General features: G+C 53.8%; 1 protein-coding gene across 1 annotated transcript; it reads right to left on the bottom strand.

The window, feature by feature from the left end:
- Positions 1-6499: 6499 nt before the first annotated feature.
- On the bottom strand, positions 6500-18736 carry LOC123595672 (liprin-alpha-1-like). Its single transcript, XM_045473351.1, has 8 exons — positions 18548-18736; positions 12679-12780; positions 12243-12407; positions 11515-11652; positions 9848-9994; positions 8902-9036; positions 7261-7344; positions 6500-6801 (listed from the first exon to the last, which is right to left on the bottom strand). Exons 1-8 carry the CDS (start codon positions 18713-18715, stop codon positions 6796-6798), a joined length of 945 nt encoding a protein of 314 aa, XP_045329307.1. The 5' UTR covers positions 18716-18736; the 3' UTR covers positions 6500-6795.
- Between the last annotated feature and the right edge of the window lie 425 nt (positions 18737-19161).

Genomic DNA, 19161 nt, shown 5'->3' with positions numbered 1-19161 from the left:
GTGAAGGAGCACCCGCCAGCCCACGTGCCCGGCCTCAGCCACGGGCTCACCCTCCACACTTGAACCCTGCACCGGAGTCCAGTGGCTCCTTGCTCTCTGGAAAAGAAGAGAGGCTGCCTTCCATTTCACAAATCCTTATGGTCTCGGGAGACAGAACACGCCCATCTGCTTCACATCAACTACAGAGGGGGCCCCCGGCGTCACCCCTTGTGGCCTGGAGACAGAGCCACCACGACAGGGCGTCTCCTCTGTGGTGCTTCAAGCTCTTCTCTGCGGCCTTTCAAGAAACGTCATTGACACGTGCTGCCTCAGGGTACTGATTGTTTCTAAGACAGCCAAGTCAGAACTGCCCACTGGCCACAACCATCTTCCCCTCCTCTGGTCCCCCCATTGCCAGAACAACTGCTCACCTGAGCTCAGGTGGTCTAGCTTCACCGCTGTGGGGCCCCGACACATCGCCAATCGGGGAGAGCCACACACGCCACCCCGCATGTGACCTGGCATGGTTCGTGGCTCCTCCGAGGTTCGCGTGTGTCCCCTGACTCTGACACCCTATCTCAGGCTCCCTGGCTCCCGACCCCACCACCCTGCATCCAGTCCTATCCCAGAGCTCTCTCCCATCTGCCCCGCCTGCGTGTGGAAGTTGGTCCGTCACCTTTCTTTTCCTCTGCAACCCAGACCGTGTCATCTTGCTAGAGGAGGACCCAAACAGAAGACGTGGCTGTGAGGTCGTGCCAGGAGGGCTCAGCTGTCCAGCCTGCCTGCCGCCTTCTCAGTCTCGTCCCCACGGCCCCCGGCCGCTCACGGTGACACAGCTCCCACCAGCCTCTCTTCTGCCACCACACGAGAGACCACATTGTGAGACGGCTTCAAACACACCCTGTTCCTCAGCCAGTCTCCTGCCCGGGGTCTTCTGACCACAAGGCCACCTGTGACCGCGGCCAATGCCTCCGCAACCACGGGAGCACTGCGATCCTCTCTATCCTTCTCCTTGGCCAGCTCACCTCAGGCGGGTGCCGGGCGTGGACGTCCCTCTTATGGCAACTGCCCCAGGGTGCCACCCTCCAGGGGCCTGCACAGCCCCTTCCCTTGAGAACTCCAACATGCACTCGAGGGGCCTGCACCGCATCCACTGTTTGCTCCCTTGGCCTCCTCACACATACCCGTCTTCAAGCCCTGGAACGGTGACACTCAGCACACGGGTGTCTTGCTGGCCAGGATCTCCGTCAGCCACCCAAGAGGCTGCTCTGTGCCCGGATCTTCCCGTGTGCTTCTCTCTCCGGACACACATTCGCTGTGCCACCAGTAGTTCCATGGACAGGGAGCGCCGCTTGTGACTCTACCTGCACTGACTTCTCTCTCCTACAAGCAGGCTCAACAAGGACAGCCGCAGCACACCCTCGACTCTCCCGACAGCCCCCGTCGACAGCCGCACAGACCCCAGTGAGGCCTGAGGGGGCCTGCCTTTGGAGCCGGAGCCTGCCCCCTGCACCTAAGGGGGCCCAGTCAGCTACTCGAGGCACCGTCACACCAGAATGACTCTCACATGGTACCCATTTCCTACAAAGAAGCAAGCAAACCTTTTAATACCTTGCTGACAATTACTGTCTGCGGGACGCAGCTCACAAGCCGGCTGACCCGCGCCCTCACAGGCGACTCACCAACGTCCCGACAGAGTTACGGCGATTACATGTCATTCTCCAGTCTTTTCAAAAATATAAGAAACTGCGAGCACTGCGCTAACCCCACCAATGTCAAGGTGACCTTCACAACCATGGCCACGTGTGCACTCCCATGGTGACCCCACTGGCCTTGCGGAAGGGACCATAGCTTCCAGGGATGCTGGGCCGAACCTGGCACGCTGGACCCCTCCTAGCCCCACACCATCACCGCCACACTCGGTGGAGGGAGGCCGCAAATAAACCCACCCAAACACGAACAGAACTTCCCCTAACTTCCACTCCTCCTCCCATGGCTGTGAGCTCTGTCATGCCTCCCGGTCTCCTGAGATTCCAAACCTAACGTCTGGAATGAGGTTTTACTTCTCCCTCTTGCCAACTACTAAGCTACCGGCTCCCTGAGCTACATCCAGTCACTCTGCCCATTCGGCCAAGGGATTCCTCTGGAAGATACACAGCAGGTGCTAACGTATGTGTTTGTGAGGTGGTTCATGTTAGGCATGGTGAAGGGCAGTGTCCCCCCCAGCCCCGCCCCATCATCAGTTAGCTGGTACCTGGAAAATGGATCGCGTCAGACTACAACACACTCAGGGTTATTGTGTGTAACTCTGATCCGGTTCGGGTCATACCATAGCACACCCACGGTTCTACTCTGGAACCATGAGCTGGTTCGGGTCATACTGGTGACAGAGGGAAGCCGCCCCCAGCCGCATCTCAAACAGATCTGTGAACCGGGAAATGTCATACCCGTGGTGAAGTGAAGAGCCTCTTGGTCTTGCCCGCTTTAATATACCACTCACTGCTTCCATCTTCCGTAGAAGGCGATCCTGCAAAGCAGCAAACGACAACGACACTCGTTGCAAGCAAGGTTAACGATTCTTTGCATCAAGAGTCCGTTCAACACAGAGCACAAACTGGTAGTGGCCAGAGGAGAGGAGAGTAGGGGCGGTGGGCAAAAGAGATGATGGTGATTAGGAGGCATCAGCATCCAGATATCAAATAAGGCCGTCTCGGGGATGAAAAGCACAGTCCAGGGAATACGGTGCGTGATACCCTAAGGACCCTGTATGGTGACACACGGTGACCACAGCGATGGTGACGAGCACAGAGTTACGTGTGCAATTGTTGAAACGGTATGCTGTCTACTTGAAACTGATACAACAGTGTAGGTTCATTAGAATTCGAGAAAAAATGGAAAGCACTAGTTGCATCAAGTGTGCTGAAATGCTGACCATCATAACCACGATGGGTAAATTCAGCAGTTACAAACCCCAAGACCGTTCTCTCCGAGAGTCCTCCAGTAAACACCCGGATCACCAAGTGGACGTCCTAAACCCTACTGAACAGTTAGGTCTCAGGCATAGCAAGGTTACAGAGGAGAAACACCGAGCCACTGGGACTTCTTCCTAATTATGTAGAGAGGAGCAGGACTTTCTGGGCGGTGGGGGAATAGCCCTTCTGTGCAATAGGCACGTGCTCCGTCGTGGACCCTCTGCAGCCCAGCCTCACGTCTGCACACGCAGCCCCAGGGAGCAAAACCGACGAGGAGCTTCGGTCACACAACTACCCCAGAGGCAGTGCCGTCCCAGGCCGGAGACACCGCCGCACGTGGCTAACTGAGCGCCCAAAATGGGGCTGGTCCCGACCACAGGGGATGGAACCGTGAGACGCCCCGTGGGTTGCAAGGACTGAATGTGGAAAAACATTGTAGAGTAGCTCCTTCACGTCTACACTATTTACATGACACAATAACATGTTGCCTGCATCGGGCTACATGAAAACTAACATCACCCGTCTGTTTGACCATTTCAAATGCAGCCGCGAGAACCCTTGGGATGACGCCCGTGTCACCTGTTACCTTCCTGCTGGGCAACGCTGCACTCAACGAACGGTTTACGCGAACATTTTAGCTTTCGAGCGAACCCCCGAAGGGACTCAGAAATCTGAACCCCATAGGCTGCTCGGCTCCAAGTCCGCCACATGCGTGCTATTCAGACTTGCGAGCGTGGGGCCGCTCGAAAGCACATTGGTGGCTCGCCTTGGAGGAAGTGTGAGCCCCACAGGACACCTGCTCCTTTCCAGTCTCAACCGATCACTGAATGAGTGAGAGATGGAAATACCTTCTCACGTTGCGTTTCTTCTAACTGGTTTCAGATTGCCAACTTCTCCTAACAGAGACTTCTGAGAAAGGTACTGACAGTCCTTTAGTGTTGATTCTTTCAAACGTTCCACATGCTAGAGCATGCCTACGTTTCTCTTTACGATAACGCAGCGCCACAGACAAGGCATGGAGCGGATGGCCATACCAACGAACAGGGTCACATGACCACAGAGTGAAATGCTGTCTGTGAAACTGCAGTAACAGCCTTTACTCATACTTTGTCCATGTGCAATTTCTTCACGGATCACCGTCTGACTGTAAGTGTGACAGGTTCCTAAGTTTACTTGCAGCAGGTACACTGGTTTGTACTAGCTTTTAGGGTCTGTGATGCCTCAGTCACTTGGGAAACCTGACCTAAGTTTCGTACATATACTTCCAATCTCACATACAACTATTCTACCGAAAGGCTGGCCCCAGTGATCAAGGTAGAACCTCACGTGGGGTATAATAACGCACCTCATGATGGGTTTTACCCAAAACAAGTGTGCCGTGTAATTAGCATTGCTCACTGGTGTCTGCAAGTGCCAATCTGAGGGAAGATTCTGGGCTCATCTACAGGGACACAGGTGTAACCAGAACCGGTAGTATCAGGTCCGCGTCCAACTGTCACCACCAGAGCTTCTCTCACAGAGATCCTATGATACTGCTTCCCTCCCGTTACACCTCAAGTGTATCCGTTATGATGGTGTAAGAGTCCAGCCTTAGACTCTTTCCAACCCAGATGAAAAGAGGGAAGGCAGGAGATGGAACAGGAGAAACTCTGTTTTCAGCTGGTTAAGTGCTTGACACAACTGCGCACTCCTAGCGGTCCGTCTGGACAAAAGAGGTAGAAATTAGCTCCCCAGACAAGAACCAGGCCGAAGGTTCCAGCACAGGGGTGGCAAACGAGGGCCTGCCGACCACATCCAGCCACCGCCGGGTCCTAGCAACAAAGGGTTATCGGCACACGGCCCCTCCCCTTAGTTATATACTGCCTATGGCTGGTTCTGTGCCCATCTTTGATTAGCATGAAGCTAGCTTACTCCTTACGTCTCAGTTAGTAAAAGCCTAAAATACTTACTCTCGGGCTCTCCCCAGACCATACTCCTCTTCTAGACAGTGAGACGCACCTTCCCGCACACATACGTCGGGCAGGGACAGGACACTGGGAACTTAACGCAGACAGTGGCTAACAGCCTGCAGTTTTTCCGCGTGAAAGAATCATTTCTACTTTCTACAGTGGCTGTTAGCCTCTGCTCCACGCTGCTCCTCAGGATCACAACGTGAGCGTCTCCTCTGTGAGGACGGGGGCACTCAGCCGCTGTCTCTCATGTCCTACCTTATCTTCCACGGCAGCCATTCTCTCTTTCAGATGACGCTTCAGACGCTGGTCCGAGTCGTCAAGGAGTTGGTCGATAGTGTCTGAGAGACATTGATTAGTCTCGTCTTTCAGTTTTTCTCTCTGCCTTACCTGAAAGAGAAGACGCAGGCTTCAAGCCAAAGTGCGAACACCGGCTCAGGCGTGCGAATGACCAGCGGTGTGACCCACACGCACGCCGTCCTCGGCTGCCCCTTCCCACGGCACTCTTTGGCGTGCTTGTGCGTCACTGCCAGCACCGACCTAGCGGGGCACAGAAACGCAGGAACCTGCTTCCCAGGGGTCATCACTTAGCAGGTCCCTTTGTTTCTGGGAAACAAAACACGCATGGGCCCTCACGAATGTCCTCATTATTAGCTCTCAGATGGGCTCAGGAGGCAGATGCACATGCAGGAAAGAGCATATTCTTAAGGGGATCAGCTCATCTACACACGGGAGGAGGAATATTCCGGGGCGGAAACAGAAGCTCGGATCTGGCCTCAGGGGGAAAGAAATGAATCCATTGACAAAACCGAAAGATTAAAAAAAAAATCCACTTTGGGAAAGATTCAGTGGTGAGAAAGACTTTCACCTGTTTTTCGTGAAATTCACACATCTCCTGAACGTTTTGTAATGGAAACTTGTATTTACCTCAAGTAATTTCCGAACGTAACCGCAAGGTTCACGGGTCTGTGTTTTATAGAACTCTCATCGATCGTATGGTTTAAAAACTTGTTTCTACCGCATATCCTGAATTAACCCAAAACAGAAGCGGCGAGGACAGGCCGGCAGGATTCAGGGGCTCCTGCCGGGCGGAGGGCCGTGGGGTACGGAGTACACATGTGCCCTGCAGTCGGGGGGCCCAGGGAAGAGGAAGAGCCCACAGGACACACCCGCAGGCTAGGCAATGGACAGTCCCTCCAGGCTCGGGCTTCCTCATCTCTAAGCCACACCTGCTGGCACCTCTTTCCTTGGGAGCAGGCAACAGAAAGCACGACCACCACACCTCACACGCAGCAACGGCCATCACTTGGAAAAGACCCTGGCCACCCCACAAGAAGGGATCAGCACCCAAGTATTTTTCCAGCAAAGCAGCTTAAAAGTGTCCTTGGAATTGTCTCAGTTATAATAGAATCCTTATCTCAACACCTGTCCCTCCAAACTACCATACAGTCCTAAAGGCAATGAAGTGCTTCTCTAAGTAGGTGAGGTCGAATTCTCGGCCCAAGAGGCTAGCGTCTGGTTGTGCTCGCTTGTGTGCATGTGTCATGGCAGGCTGGGGTCGGCCGACACGAGCCGTCACGCTGGCATCAGAAGCCTCACTCCGCGGAAACTCATGTTTGATTCTCTGACCCCGAGGGCCAAGCACACGAGTTTCTGGTGTAAGTTAAGGGTGAGTGTTTTGAGTTTTCTGGTGAAAACAAAACCTGATGGCCTTGGATGGACGTCCCAAGTTGGGGAGGCTGCTGCCTGGTCTGTCTCCTGGGTGTTTCATGTTGACGTCCGACCAGCTCCCGCAGGGAAAATTCTCAGGGGATTCAAGGGACACGGGCCTCCCTTTCGTCAAGGCTCGATCACGCTATTCCTCTTCTTAGGAACATCTACCCCGACCTGTGCCTTTACACCTCAAGTAGAAATTCAGGATGTGGGGACCAAGGTCAGGCCCGTGACCTGATTTCAGGACCTCAGTGTCATGTCCTAAGGAAGGAGACCCCTCCTCTAGGCTGCCCTACCCCAGGCCGGTACCTCCGCTTTGGCCAAGGGACACCCACGAGGTCCCGCGTCAACCGTGAGTAGCTGCTAATGAGCTGGTGGGCACGGTGGGCTGTGCGGGTGCCTCCACCCCTAGGCGGCACTGCCTACGGGGCCCCAGCGTCCAGAGAACATTGTCCACAGGCTAGGAGTGTTCACTAGCATCCAACTCGCACAAGAGTCCACGGTACCCCTGACGGGATCGAGAAGGGGCCTGGCGTCCACATGGGGAGAAGTGGGCAACAAGGGACCACTCCCTACCCCCACACCCCCAGCCTGCGCCTCATCCTCAACCACTGCCAGGTGCGCGGCTGCTCCGCTCGGACACGTACCCGCTGCAGTTCTTGGTTCTTTTCCTCCAGCTGGGCCTCCATCTGGCGCAGCCTTTCCTCGATGTTGCCACGCCTCTGCTCGGCCTGTGGGCGACAGCGGGGTCAGAAGAGCTGGCTGCCCCACACCACACGCTGTGCCTACGCACGACATGCTGTGAGCGGCCTTCTGCCTGCTCACAGTCCCTACAGGCCTCATGCCTGCCAGTGGGAAGCAGTGGGCTTCCATGCTGGTGACCGGGGGTAGGCAATGGTCTCGTCCCCACCCCGGGTCCCGGATCCTTGGACGGTGCCTCGTCCCCCGGGAGACACCCCTGTCCACTCAGCACGGACAGGAGGAAGCAGCAAGCGGAAAGAGCAAACAGGCGTGCTGCCTTCCTAAGCTGGGAAGTTACTTCCAACAATTTAGCTTCCTCAGCAGCAGAGTGTCCAAAGACAAAGGGTCGGGCTACACGGCTGACCAGGAACAGGAGACAGGACAGGCGAGAAAAGAAACGGAGACTTGACATGCAGATCACCAAGGAGGAGAGGCTCTGTTGGAGCCTGGGCCTGTGGGCGCCCAATGCCGCCTGCCCGACTTGATGGCAGCCTTGAGGGTCATTATCCCGTGACGACCCCACCCCCTTCCCACTGGGACCCTCACTGCACTCGAACCGGTGACACAGAAGCACCGACAGGCTCCCTGCTACAGGTTCCCTCAGCCCAGGTTCTGGAAGGATGGACTGGCTGCCCAGTCACGGGCTCCCTAGTCCTGTGTGCATCACTCGATCCCAGCACCGACCACATCATATCTGGAAACTCCCTCTTCAACTGCTGCCTTCCTCTGTGGGTGGTGAGGGCTGTGAGAACTGGGAGGGCAGGGACTGTGTCGGGCACGTTCCTCGACTCTATTTGTGGAACCTCCGAGGGAATTCCTTAAAGATTTATTTCTTACAGGGGTGTCTGGGTGGCGCAGTCAGTCGGGTTCTGACTCTTGGCTTCAGCTCAGGTCATGACCTCAAGGTTTGGGCGTTCGAGCCCTGTGTCAGGCTCGGTGCTGATAGCATGGAGCCTACATGGCATTCTATCTCCTTCTTTCTGCCCCTCCCCTGCTCATGTATGTGCCCATGCTCGCTCTCTCTGTCTGTCTCAAAATAAATGAACATTTAAGAATGTTTCACATAAAAACGATTCTGTTTAAAAGAGGATAGGATTTTCTCATTTCTCGGAAAAATTCTATGCTTTTTTTTGTTTTTTTTTTCCTTCGGTAAGCTCTACACCCAACGGGGAGCTCAGACTCATGACCCTGAGATCAAGAGTCCCAAGCTCCACTGACTGAGCCAGCCAGGCACCCCTGTCCTTCTCTTACCCAAGGCTACTATCTTGAGCTTTGAGTCGCTGACTTAACTCTGAAAAGCAGTGAGTCTTGGATGCAACCAACGGCAAACAGCACACGTCGGACAAAACCGGAGGGAACAAAACTGGGGATGATGCCTGCCGTTTGAAAAGCATTCCAATCTCAGACAAAGTAGCACCGAAACCAGATCTCAGCCGGTTCGTGGAATTTGGCACGCCGACGTTACCGGTGAGAGATGAGATACAAGAACGGACCGCCATGAAAATGACATTCCCACCATGGGACCCAGAAGGAAACGGGGGCCCCACCTTGCAGAGGGTGGCCACCCTCTGGGCCGGCTCGGCTTCCACCTCGGGCAGCGACTTGGCCTTCCTCGGGGTCTGCTGCAGCTTCCGCTCCGCCACCTCCAGGCGCTCTTGCAACTGGCGGTTTTGAGCCTCAGTCTAGGAAATGAAGGCAAAGCATCAAAGCGTAGCAAGTCTTCTCTCCGTTTCCATTTTCAATAAAGTGAAACAAAATCTAAATGCAGAGATCTACTGTTAGTTCTGACTGAAGCCAACAGGTTGGTAGGTGCTTCAGAGTAACCCTTTCCTTTCTGCAAGGAGTCACCCACTGCCTTGGTCCTCGTTTCACTACGCAAAACATGTCTTGCCCAACTCTTTGCTCTTCTTCAGTATCTTCAACAAAGTTCCCACACATTAAAGAAAACCCATCTTCTGGAGGAGCTTGCTCGTGCTTCCTGACCAGTTAAGGAGAGAAGGGTTCGGTCCTAACCCTTCGTAAACATATTTATACTGTGGTCCGAGGGCTCGCTACATAGGACATTCTGAGGTGGGCACATCAGCCAGCACAGAGCTTCTGAGAGCATGCCTGATGCCAGTTGAGTTCTTTTTGGAAGTGTACCATTATTCAACAAAAACACTCTCCCTCTTGACCAAAAACGCGGAAAACTTCAACGTGGAAAACATAGACACGAGATTTTTTGTTAAAGGACTTTTAGGGAAGCCGAGGTGGCTCAGTCGGTTAAGCGTCCACCTTCGGCTCAGGTCATGATCTCATAGCTCATGGGGTCAACCCCGCCTCGTGCTCTGTGCTGACAGCTCAGAGCCTGGAGCCTGCTTTGGATTCTGTGTCTCCCTCTCTCCCTCTCTGGCCCTCCACTGCTCATGCTCGCTCGCTCTCTCTCTCTCACTCTGGCTCCCTCTCTCAAAAATAATTAATAAAAGTGGAATGAAGTTCAACGAAACCAACGACCTGTCGATGCAGAGAGTCCTTCTTTGCGATCTCGTTTTCAAGTTTATCCTTGAGGTCGTGCAGAGAGGTGGCTTCCTGCTGTGCCCTGAGGCAGCGCTTCTCAAGGGTAGTGATCCTCTCTTGCATGTCTTCCTTCTGGGCCGTGGCCTACAGCAGGTATTTCAGAGGGAAAACAGGGAAAGAATCAGCGTACGCCACATTAACACACTCCAGACACAAAAACCGGGCGAAATCCTCATTTTCCAAACAAACAGAAAAGTAGCATCCTCGGGGCACCTGGGTGGCTCAGCCGGTGTCGCTTTGTGAGTTGGCGCCCCGCGTCAGGCTCTGTGCCGACAGTGCGGAGGCTGCTCGGGATTCTGACCAGTTACCCAGGCTTATTCTTTCCCATGTGTTCAACGACAAACGGATAATAGAGTCTCCCGGAAGTCACAACCTCGGTTGCCTCCGGACACCGTTGAGCTTTGCACACAACAGCGACTTGCCTCTGGAGGCACACACCATGAGACAACCATCCTTTTTCCGGGGAAAAGGTGGATGAAATCTCATCCAATGACCACAAAGTTGAGGCAGCAGTGTTAACAAATGGAAGCCAAACTCCACCTTTCATATAAGTGGAAGTCATCTTCTATAGCTTAACCCTGTAACAACATTGTATCCCATGCTATCTGACACTGCAAATGGAACCAGGACGTCCTGCCCTGCGTTTCTTGTCCACCACCCGAAGGATTCCTCCTCCAGCCCTCCGTGTTTACTAAGCAATTTATGTCAGCAGGCTCAAGAGTGAAAGTGATGAGTCCTAAGAAATGATTTTCTGAATTCTCTGCATATTGAACTCTGCTGAGGGGTCTCTCCCCACCTTTGCCAAACAACAACTTCACTGAACGGGTTATATAATTTCTGCAAATACTTTTGTTTTAAATTCTGACACGACCTCACCCACACTAAGGTACTAAACACACTGCTCGTGCACGTACACCCTCGAGGGTCTGACAGGGTCTTCCCGAGGTGGCACTGCCGGGCTGGGGGTGGGGTGTGCGGGGACTGTCTGCAAAGGGCAGCTCGCAGTGACAGGAGGAGGCACAGAGAAACCATCCTACCCTTACTAGTTTCTGTGACAATGATCAGATTCCCATCGACGACCACACGTGCAGAAGCGGCCGCACTCCTCCATGACCTTACACCAGGACCAGCGGGCTGCCCCTCGCTCACTCTGACCGCCACGACCAGGAGCACGGAACCCCCGGGAGGAGGGCAGGGCGGCAGAGGCGGCCGTGACGGCCCCTCGGCAGAGCCGCCCTCGCACGGTCGTGCCCCCGGAAGCGACCTGGCAGCACCACGCTGGTTCCTACGTGCCGAGTGTGTTCCCAAAACGGACCGAGAGCACGGCATGGGCCGAGCTCAGGTGGCCCACACTCCACACCCGAGGCCACTCCGCCGCCTGCCCGCCAGGCCTCTGCAGGGGAGAGCCCAGGGAGGACAGATGCCACCACGCAGACGGGGAGGCAGCCCGCCCAGGCCCCGGAGTCACGTCCCGTTCTGCTGCTACTTCTACCAAACTCCAAACGTTCAAAACCCGTGGGAGACGAAGGACACGCTGGGCAAGGCCGAACCAAACACCCCACGTTTGGCTCGACGACGGCGTGGCCACTTCAACTGACACTCACTTCACGGACATCTCTTTGTAATATGGTGTTCATTGCTTCCGAAAGGATGAGGTCTTTCCTGGAGACGTCCAGGTCCTCTTCCAGCTTGGCCACGAGAGTGCACAGGGTAGCCAGGAGCTCTTTCATCTGGCTCTGCACCTTTGAAACTCAGAAAGGGAAGCAACGTGTGAGGGCCCCCACTGCTAGTCTTCATATGTTGTTTTAAAAACAATGGATAAAAAGGAAACCCCCTCCAACCAAATCCTGGGATGAGGTCTGGAGCTGAACTCTGCGTGTGGCCCCTAATTCTTCTTCTACGAAACTACACCCCTCCAGTGCCACACGTAACTGCTCTCTTACCTGGAAAAACAAAGGGATTGAGTTTGTACACAGAGGTGTTTCGTTAGTCCTTACTATACAGTTACCCTAAGATCCCCTTCGCCTCAAATAACATGACAGAATGCTGGGAAGGGTTTTCACGGATGCTCCTGTTCACAAACTTGCCTGTTAACCGCTTTCAATTTTACATGGGAGACAAATCTTCCCCGAAAGAAATTACATTATGCAATTTGTACTAGCCAATCGATACACACAACATTGCCACCAACTACTGCTTTTTGACCATACAGACCTGTCTTCTTACAAGAATTCGAGAAGATGAAAAGGAAACTCCAGTCACACAAACACACAAAGTGTGCCCACAACACACAGCATGTGCACAAATTGAGGACCGCCGTGGCTAGGCACACCGTTTCAGCCTCGGTCTTGTCCTTCTCCAATATGGAGTTGAGCACCTTGAGCACCTCCGCCTCACTGGACACGCCGGCCGGAGGCTTCGCCTGTCGCCGTATGACTGTTTTTTGAAGAGCTCTCTCGTGCCTGGAGACGAGCAACTCCAAATGTTCCAGCAGCAGCTGGCGGGAGAGGCAAAAGGAAAACCGTGTTTCAAGAACACCTTCAATTCCGGGCCTCAAGGTCACCAAATGCAAAACCAAGTCTGAATCCCTTCAATTCAGTTCCCAGGTAGGGAGCCACCCCCTCGAATGTGTTAAAATAGCCTTACTCCTCCTCACGGATCAAACAAGGTTTGAGAACAATAGGTCCCGGCCAACTCCACGGGGACACGTGGACAAGGGGAGCGAATGGTGTCCTGTGTTTAAAGACACTGGCAGTGCGCCTACTGACCCTGGTGTTGTTTCTCTCCGCCTTCAGGTTGGCGATCTCCTCCTCTCTCTGCACGAGCTGCTCCCTGCAGGTGTGGAGCTCTGCAGCGAGAGCTGCACACTCCTGGGGTCGGCGAGGGGACAAAAGTGGAGAGACACAGGGGGTCTTTACCAGAGCACACCAGGCCTCCGTGGCCCTCCAGAGTCCCAGCACCCACCACCCTCAAGTAGCATCACACACACCAGTCCCCTCCTCACCACCCACAGGAGTCCCGGGGATTTTCGGAGGGACCGACACTCAAGGGGACAGACATTTTCAGGTGCCTGGCAGGTCTAGGACTCAGGAACTCGGCTGACTCGGGAGCAACAGGCCGAGAAGCCTCCTGCCCGTCCCCGGCCTCTGGCCTCGTCTGGCAAGCAGGCTTGTGGAGCGGCAGTGGGGAAAGGCTGACGGTACTCAAAAGCTGCTGTCTTAGCCTGAACACCTGGCTCAATCAGACTCAACCATACCCAATGGACTTTTCACAAAGGATGGTAGGACTCTTGGCGAAAGGGCGAGTTTACGACTTCTTTCCTTAGTCAAGCAGGAAATCTTAGGGAGGGAGGGTTTCTGAGGAGAGTGATGCCAGGGCCCACCACCCCGCGTGGGGCTTCTCTCTCGCCAATACTGGGCGCCCGACCAGGACATGGCGTACAGGTGGGCTCCAAGGAGGTGGACGCACACTCTGCAGTCAGTCGAGCGCAGAGCCCGGTACAGGGCTCAATCCGTGAACCATGACATCATGACCTGAGCTGAAACCAAGAGTCAGACGCTTAACGCCCTGAGACACCCAGGCGCCCCAGAGCTTTTGTCTCTGTAGGACAAATGAGGGGATAAGGTTTACTTATCAACTGACATTCCAAAGAGAGAGTGGTTGATTTCAGCAATTCTAGAAAATCCAAGTACAAACTGGTGACATACTTCAAGTTCCTTCATAAATCAGCCCTTTCCAAATCAACGGGAATGTTACCACAGAACTGACCACGTTCCTTGCAATCTGACTTGACAAGGTGAACCCACAGAAGCCTATCTGATCCTTGATGTAGGACTGTGCAGGCCCATTTCTATGTGGGGATTTTTGTTCCAATAAATACATTGGAAACTTTTCTGGAGATGTGTGACGTTTGGCAAGACTGGCAGATGAGCTGAGCAGCTACGAAGTATCAAAACTAGTAAGTAAAAGGGAGGCCAGGAGTGCATGAAATATATGCAAAACTAGTAAGTGAAAGGGAGGCCAGGAGTGCATGAAATATACGCAGATAGTAGGCTATGAGAGCATTTCCTATCGGGAAAACATACACAAACCTACTCTCACAAGACAAAACGTATCATCTTGCACACAGAAACTGACCGTACCTACATGGTGCCATTTGCAGTCAAGAGAAAGGCAAACAAACGTGGAGACGCAGGATTAAGTCCTAACCGCATCACACGAGCTGTAGCAGACCCTGTCCTCTGGGGGAAGTGTGCACCACCTCCTGTTGCTATTGAGGTCCCCTCAAGTGTTGCACGAATCCACAAATCTGCTACTCGGCTCTTGGTAAGCACTTCCTTTCTCCAGTAAATCAAGCACCACAGGAAAAGTGATTTCTCAGGGTTCCTGCGTCATTTTCGCCGTGTTAAGGGCAATACCATGAACCTGAATTACAGCCTGGGACCCGTTTGAAGTGTCCCCAGGGATGCTGGACGTGCTCCCGCGATGCAGAGAAGACTCGTGGTATGACAAGAAAAGGCTGAATGGCCTGACATGTACCGAGGTCCACAGCTGCAGCTGCCAGCCGGCCAGCGTGAGGACCACGGAGGCACAAAGAAAGGGAAATTCTCGAAGCTCTCGTTGCAGCTACCCCAGCCCATGCAAAAACCTGGTGCTATTTGTGAGACATCTTTGTGTCTCGCGTGGAAGATGTGGCATCTCTGTGGATGTAGGACTGCTGTGAGACGGGCACACCTGCAGACTCAACTCAAACTGCAAGACAAGTGAAGACCTGACATCACGACGTAAGGCAGAAGGAAGGGAAGGATCGAAAACTGGCACATTTCACTGCAGGCACAGGATAGCTTGGTGCTTTTAGAAAGGGGTTTGGCTTTTAAAATGGTCCAGACGATAGGAGAAGCAGCTTCTACCACGAAGAGGAAGCACACGGTTTCCCAGACGCCCCAGAGAAGATTGCAGAGAAGAAGGAACTACCATCCACCGCATGTCGACCTCTCCAACACAAAAAGTGAAAGCCCAAGAAAATCAGTTGAGGAGACCATGGCTGCCTGCACAGGTTTTTCGTGCAGAAGGAGGTGCCCCGTCGGGGGGAAAATGCCACAAACGACATTTATTCACGAGAAAGACAAGTGAGCACCAAGATGTTGGGTGGGAAGGGGTGAAGCAGCTACCGACTGAGCGGATACAGGCGGGGGTGTGATCAGGGCGGCTGGCCCTGTGCAGGAAGCTCACCCCAGGGTCCTGAAGGCAACAAGTCCCAGTGGCCAGTGGTCTGGCTGCACAGCCAGAGCCCTTGCCCCGGACCAGTTCCATCCCGGCTCTGTCCCTCAACTCAGGAAGCACGCTGAAAGCAAGGGACTGTCCTCCAAAGTTCTTCTGACATCGGACAAAGTCCTGGCCACCCAGAACCCCACGGGTCACCACCAATCGTGTCTTGGCGGCTCACTCGCTCCGGAGCGCAGCGGGTCTCAGTCAGCCTGCGGACCAGGGGCCACGAGGATCTGTGAGGCTCATGACACAGGCACTTTACAAGAAGGACAGTCAATGCTACCAAAGAGAACCGCCACAGAGGGAACATTATGAAAGTCAGGAAGATGCCAAGGGACGTTACAAAACACTCTGGGAAAACCATCAAGCCCAACACAATCAAGAAATCCCTGCTAGAGATGACTGTCCATACGACGTGCGTGATTTCCAGGACCTATGACACAGCCAATCAGGAAACTCATGAATGAGACTGTGCATATGGCAAAAAGAAAAAGAAAAAGAGTTGGGGGATGCAGGGATTCAAAAGGCGTATCCTACAGAAGGTCACGCGCACAGAGAAAAGCCCAGAGGAGGTCACAGAAGAAGACAGCACAGAGAGGAGATCTGGCGAAGCAGACGGAGGGCGAGGAAGGCGGCATGGAAGTGTCATCGCTGGAAAGCACGCTGCCACCAGGAGTGATCCGGCAGAGTCTCGGCTCCTTTCCCACATGGACCCTTCCACGACAAGGGCGCTGGGACTAAAGCCAGCCAGCCGTCTACGGAAACATTGGCCAGGAACAGAAAGGCCCTTCTGGAAAGCTGCACAGACAGTGCCCGCCTCCACCCCCATACCGCCGGGCCCCAAGGCCCAAGCCTGCCCCAGCTAGCGGGTCCCCCCCACCCCATGCAGGTCTGCATATCAGCACATTTGTGAGGACCCACCCCCACTTTCCAGACAGCAAATCCTCACCAAGGTGCTCAGTGAACCACTTCGCCTGCCATGCACACGTCTGTGCGTGAAAATCGAGGGAGCATGCAGCCAGGCCGCCCGGGGCGCATGTGTGTCACCACCACCTAAGCGTTCATCAGGAGGAACATCGTGTGCGAGAACTGTGTGCACTCGGACAGCCTATCCTCACACGGGCATAAGGGCAGTAAGATCTGACAGAAAACGAATAACGTGTTGTTCCATAACCTGGCTTTCCAAACATGACATTTCCTTCTGGCAGGCCTCTCTCTGTCCCCGCCCAGAGAAGATGCCTCTCAGCCTACTATCACAGGCTGTCTTTGTAATGTAACAATGTGTCCAGGCTGTATTAGGAATAGGGCTGTAAAACTGCAGGCTAGCAAAGCTTTGTAACCATTCATTCCCCCGTGTATCTCCTAGGCCATGACGAAGCAATCGTACTGATTACACCAGGCCATCATGAAGCATTCACCCTTCACTGGTAACGCATGAATTGTGACATCCGTGAATACACAGGAATCTTTCCAATTCCTCCCATTCCGGACGCATAGTGCTAATGATACACGTAACAACAGCGTAGTGTGTCACCTGAGCCAGCACTGATGTGGGTTCTGATAGACAATTCATTCTAGAAACAAACGGAGAATACACTTAGGGATCAATACAGCGCAGAGCTGTGCACCTATTTCCCTGTGACGTAAAACTGTTTCTCTCGATTACTTGACTCGAAGAATAGAGTATATAACACATACAAGACACAGGTGCTAATGCACTGTTTTTGTTTCTACTCAGGTTACTGGACAACAGGAGAGTTTGAACAGTTAAGTGTTCTGGGGACCAAACGTTATACACGGATTTTCAATCGTGGGCAGGGTGGAACCCCGAACACCAAGTTGTTCCACGGTCAGCTCTACTCATCCTTGGGGAAGAACGAAGCAAGCACGACCTTTGTGAACAACAGAAAAGAGTAAACTAGAAATAGATTTTCTGTTTTAATTTTTTAATGTCATTCTTTATTTCTTAGAGACGGAGAGCAGCAGGGGACGGGCAGAGTGAGAGGGAGACAAGGAATTGAAAGCAGACTCCAGGCTCTGGGCTGTCAGCTCAGAGCCCGTCTCGGGGGTTACCTCGCCAAGAAAAAGTTCATGACGGGGCCAAAGTCAGCCGCTTAACTGACTGAGCAACCTAGGAGCAGAAAAGGAGAAGTTTAGACGGTCCTCGTACACAAGGCATACGTGTTTCCCCAAAGGAGTCAGTGACCAAGTTGCTCGGCAACACCCGGCACTAAGGGCCAGCAGGCAGGACACAGATTCAGAAAGAAAGGCCGTCTTCTCAGAGAGCGAGGCGTATTGTACACGGATGGGGCAGGACGCCAGCATCTCTGCACAGCAGGAAGCGCCCCCCGCCCCACAGCCAAGCTGCTGCGAGGTGAGTGGGGCCGGCGCAGGGAAGACCGCAGGACTCGGGCCCTCCCCGAGTCCACCCAAGTGATGACAGGGTACAGATCTCCAGAGACCTCACAGATGGCTTCTGAGACAGGCAAGCTCCACGCCACAGGACCCACGGACCAGCAGGGAGAGGGAAGAGCAGGAAAGAGGCAAAGCCATCTCCCTGGCTTCTGACCACCGGACCAGGGAGCAAGCTGCTCTGTTCCCAGGAGGAGGCACAGGTGTGGGGAGGAGGGTGGTGGCCCGTGTGGAGCTCAAGAGCCCACAGTCCGCCCAGATGGAGCTTCACTACGAGGTGCTTGGAGAGGCGTCCGGGAGACAGAGTGGGGTGCATGAACACAGGGCAGCCGAACCTCCCAAGGAAAACCGCCTCCCCGAGTCTGACCCACGCCGACCCATGGGACAAAACGGCCATCCTGCGGCCGCACTGTGCACACGTTCCTCCTATTCCACCGAACCACACACTCCCATGCCCTTCTATTGCTCTCCGTAAAACCACATACGTCTCTGGGCGAGGTAACTGCAGCACATAGCGTTCAGCACCTAGTACAGTGCCTGCCACGCTCTCCAGAACAGGTGAATGCTTTAGTGTACGCCTTGTACCCACACACGTAAATATTACACACGCTGCTTTTACACATTACGTAGTTCTGTAAAGGGTATAAAGACGCACACTGTCCTGTGCTTTATGTGATGGGTGATGTGAGGGGCTTGTACCTGTTGCCTAAAGCACGAATCTTAGAGCTCAACCCACACGTTAGAAGGAGCCACTCTACCCAATGACGTCCACACAGCATCCATTCTTGTCTCCTCCCCCAACCCACTATCCACACAGAACCAGCACCAGCTTTCAAAAAATTCAACAACATCATGCTGGTCCTTCCCCCTGAGGACACAACGACCCCAGGCCCTTATCTGAAAACCCAACTCCTTACGGGGTAGGTTCTGTCCCAACACCAGCTGCCAGTGCCTCACCTGGCTCCGCTTCCGCTTCCATCGCTCACAACAAAGCCAAGCTCCTCCTTGACCCCGGCCTTTGGCCTCGGAGTCAGACTGCTGGGAGAGTGCTCGGTCAGCCTCAGCTCCCGAGCGACCTCTCCGGAAAAGGCCTTTCCGGAAGCACAGTGCGCAAGTAAGCGACATTTCCTCCCAACCCCTTCACTCGTCCAGATACACTCTTCTCAGATGTGCCTCCACCACCGTCTCCGAGGAGCACAGCAGCCAGAGCCTGGCGACCACAATGGTGCAGAGTCACAAAAGGGCTCAACAAGGGTGGGTGGTTGTGTCTCTGCAGATGATTCGGGTGCACCAACACAGAAGCCCTTTTTGGGGGGGCTACACTGTACACATACAGACATCATAAGGACTCTAAACCCGTATCTTTCTATAATAACACTGAATGTAAATGGACCAAATGCACCAACCAAAAGACACAGGGTATCAGAATGGATAAAAAACCAAGACCCATCTATGTGCTGTCTACAAGAGACTCATTTTAGCCCTGAGGACACCTTTAGATTGAGAGTGAGGGGATGGAGAACTATTTATCATGCTACTGGAAGCCAAAAGAAAGCTGGAGTATCCATACT

The sequence above is a fragment of the Leopardus geoffroyi genome (assembly GCF_018350155.1).
Source record: "Leopardus geoffroyi isolate Oge1 chromosome D3 unlocalized genomic scaffold, O.geoffroyi_Oge1_pat1.0 chrD3_random_Un_scaffold_43, whole genome shotgun sequence".
In the NCBI taxonomy this organism is placed as follows: domain Eukaryota; kingdom Metazoa; phylum Chordata; class Mammalia; order Carnivora; family Felidae; genus Leopardus; species Leopardus geoffroyi.
The sequence above is the reverse complement of the archived record's forward strand: the minus strand, read 5'-3'. Positions and strand labels throughout refer to the sequence as shown.

Coding starts and splice junctions, on each gene's coding strand:
- LOC123595672 (XM_045473351.1), bottom strand. CDS start 18,715: ATGTCGCTTACTTGCGCACTGTGCTTCCGGAAAGGCCTTTTCCGGAGA. Junction 12,781..18,547: donor GGAAGCGGAAGCGGAGCCAG/GTGAGGCACTGG, acceptor CGCCGACCCCAG/GAGTGTGCAGCTCTCGCTGC. Junction 9,995..11,514: donor TACAAAGAGATGTCCGTGAA/GTGAGTGTCAGT, acceptor TACCTGCTGTAG/GCCACGGCCCAGAAGGAAGA.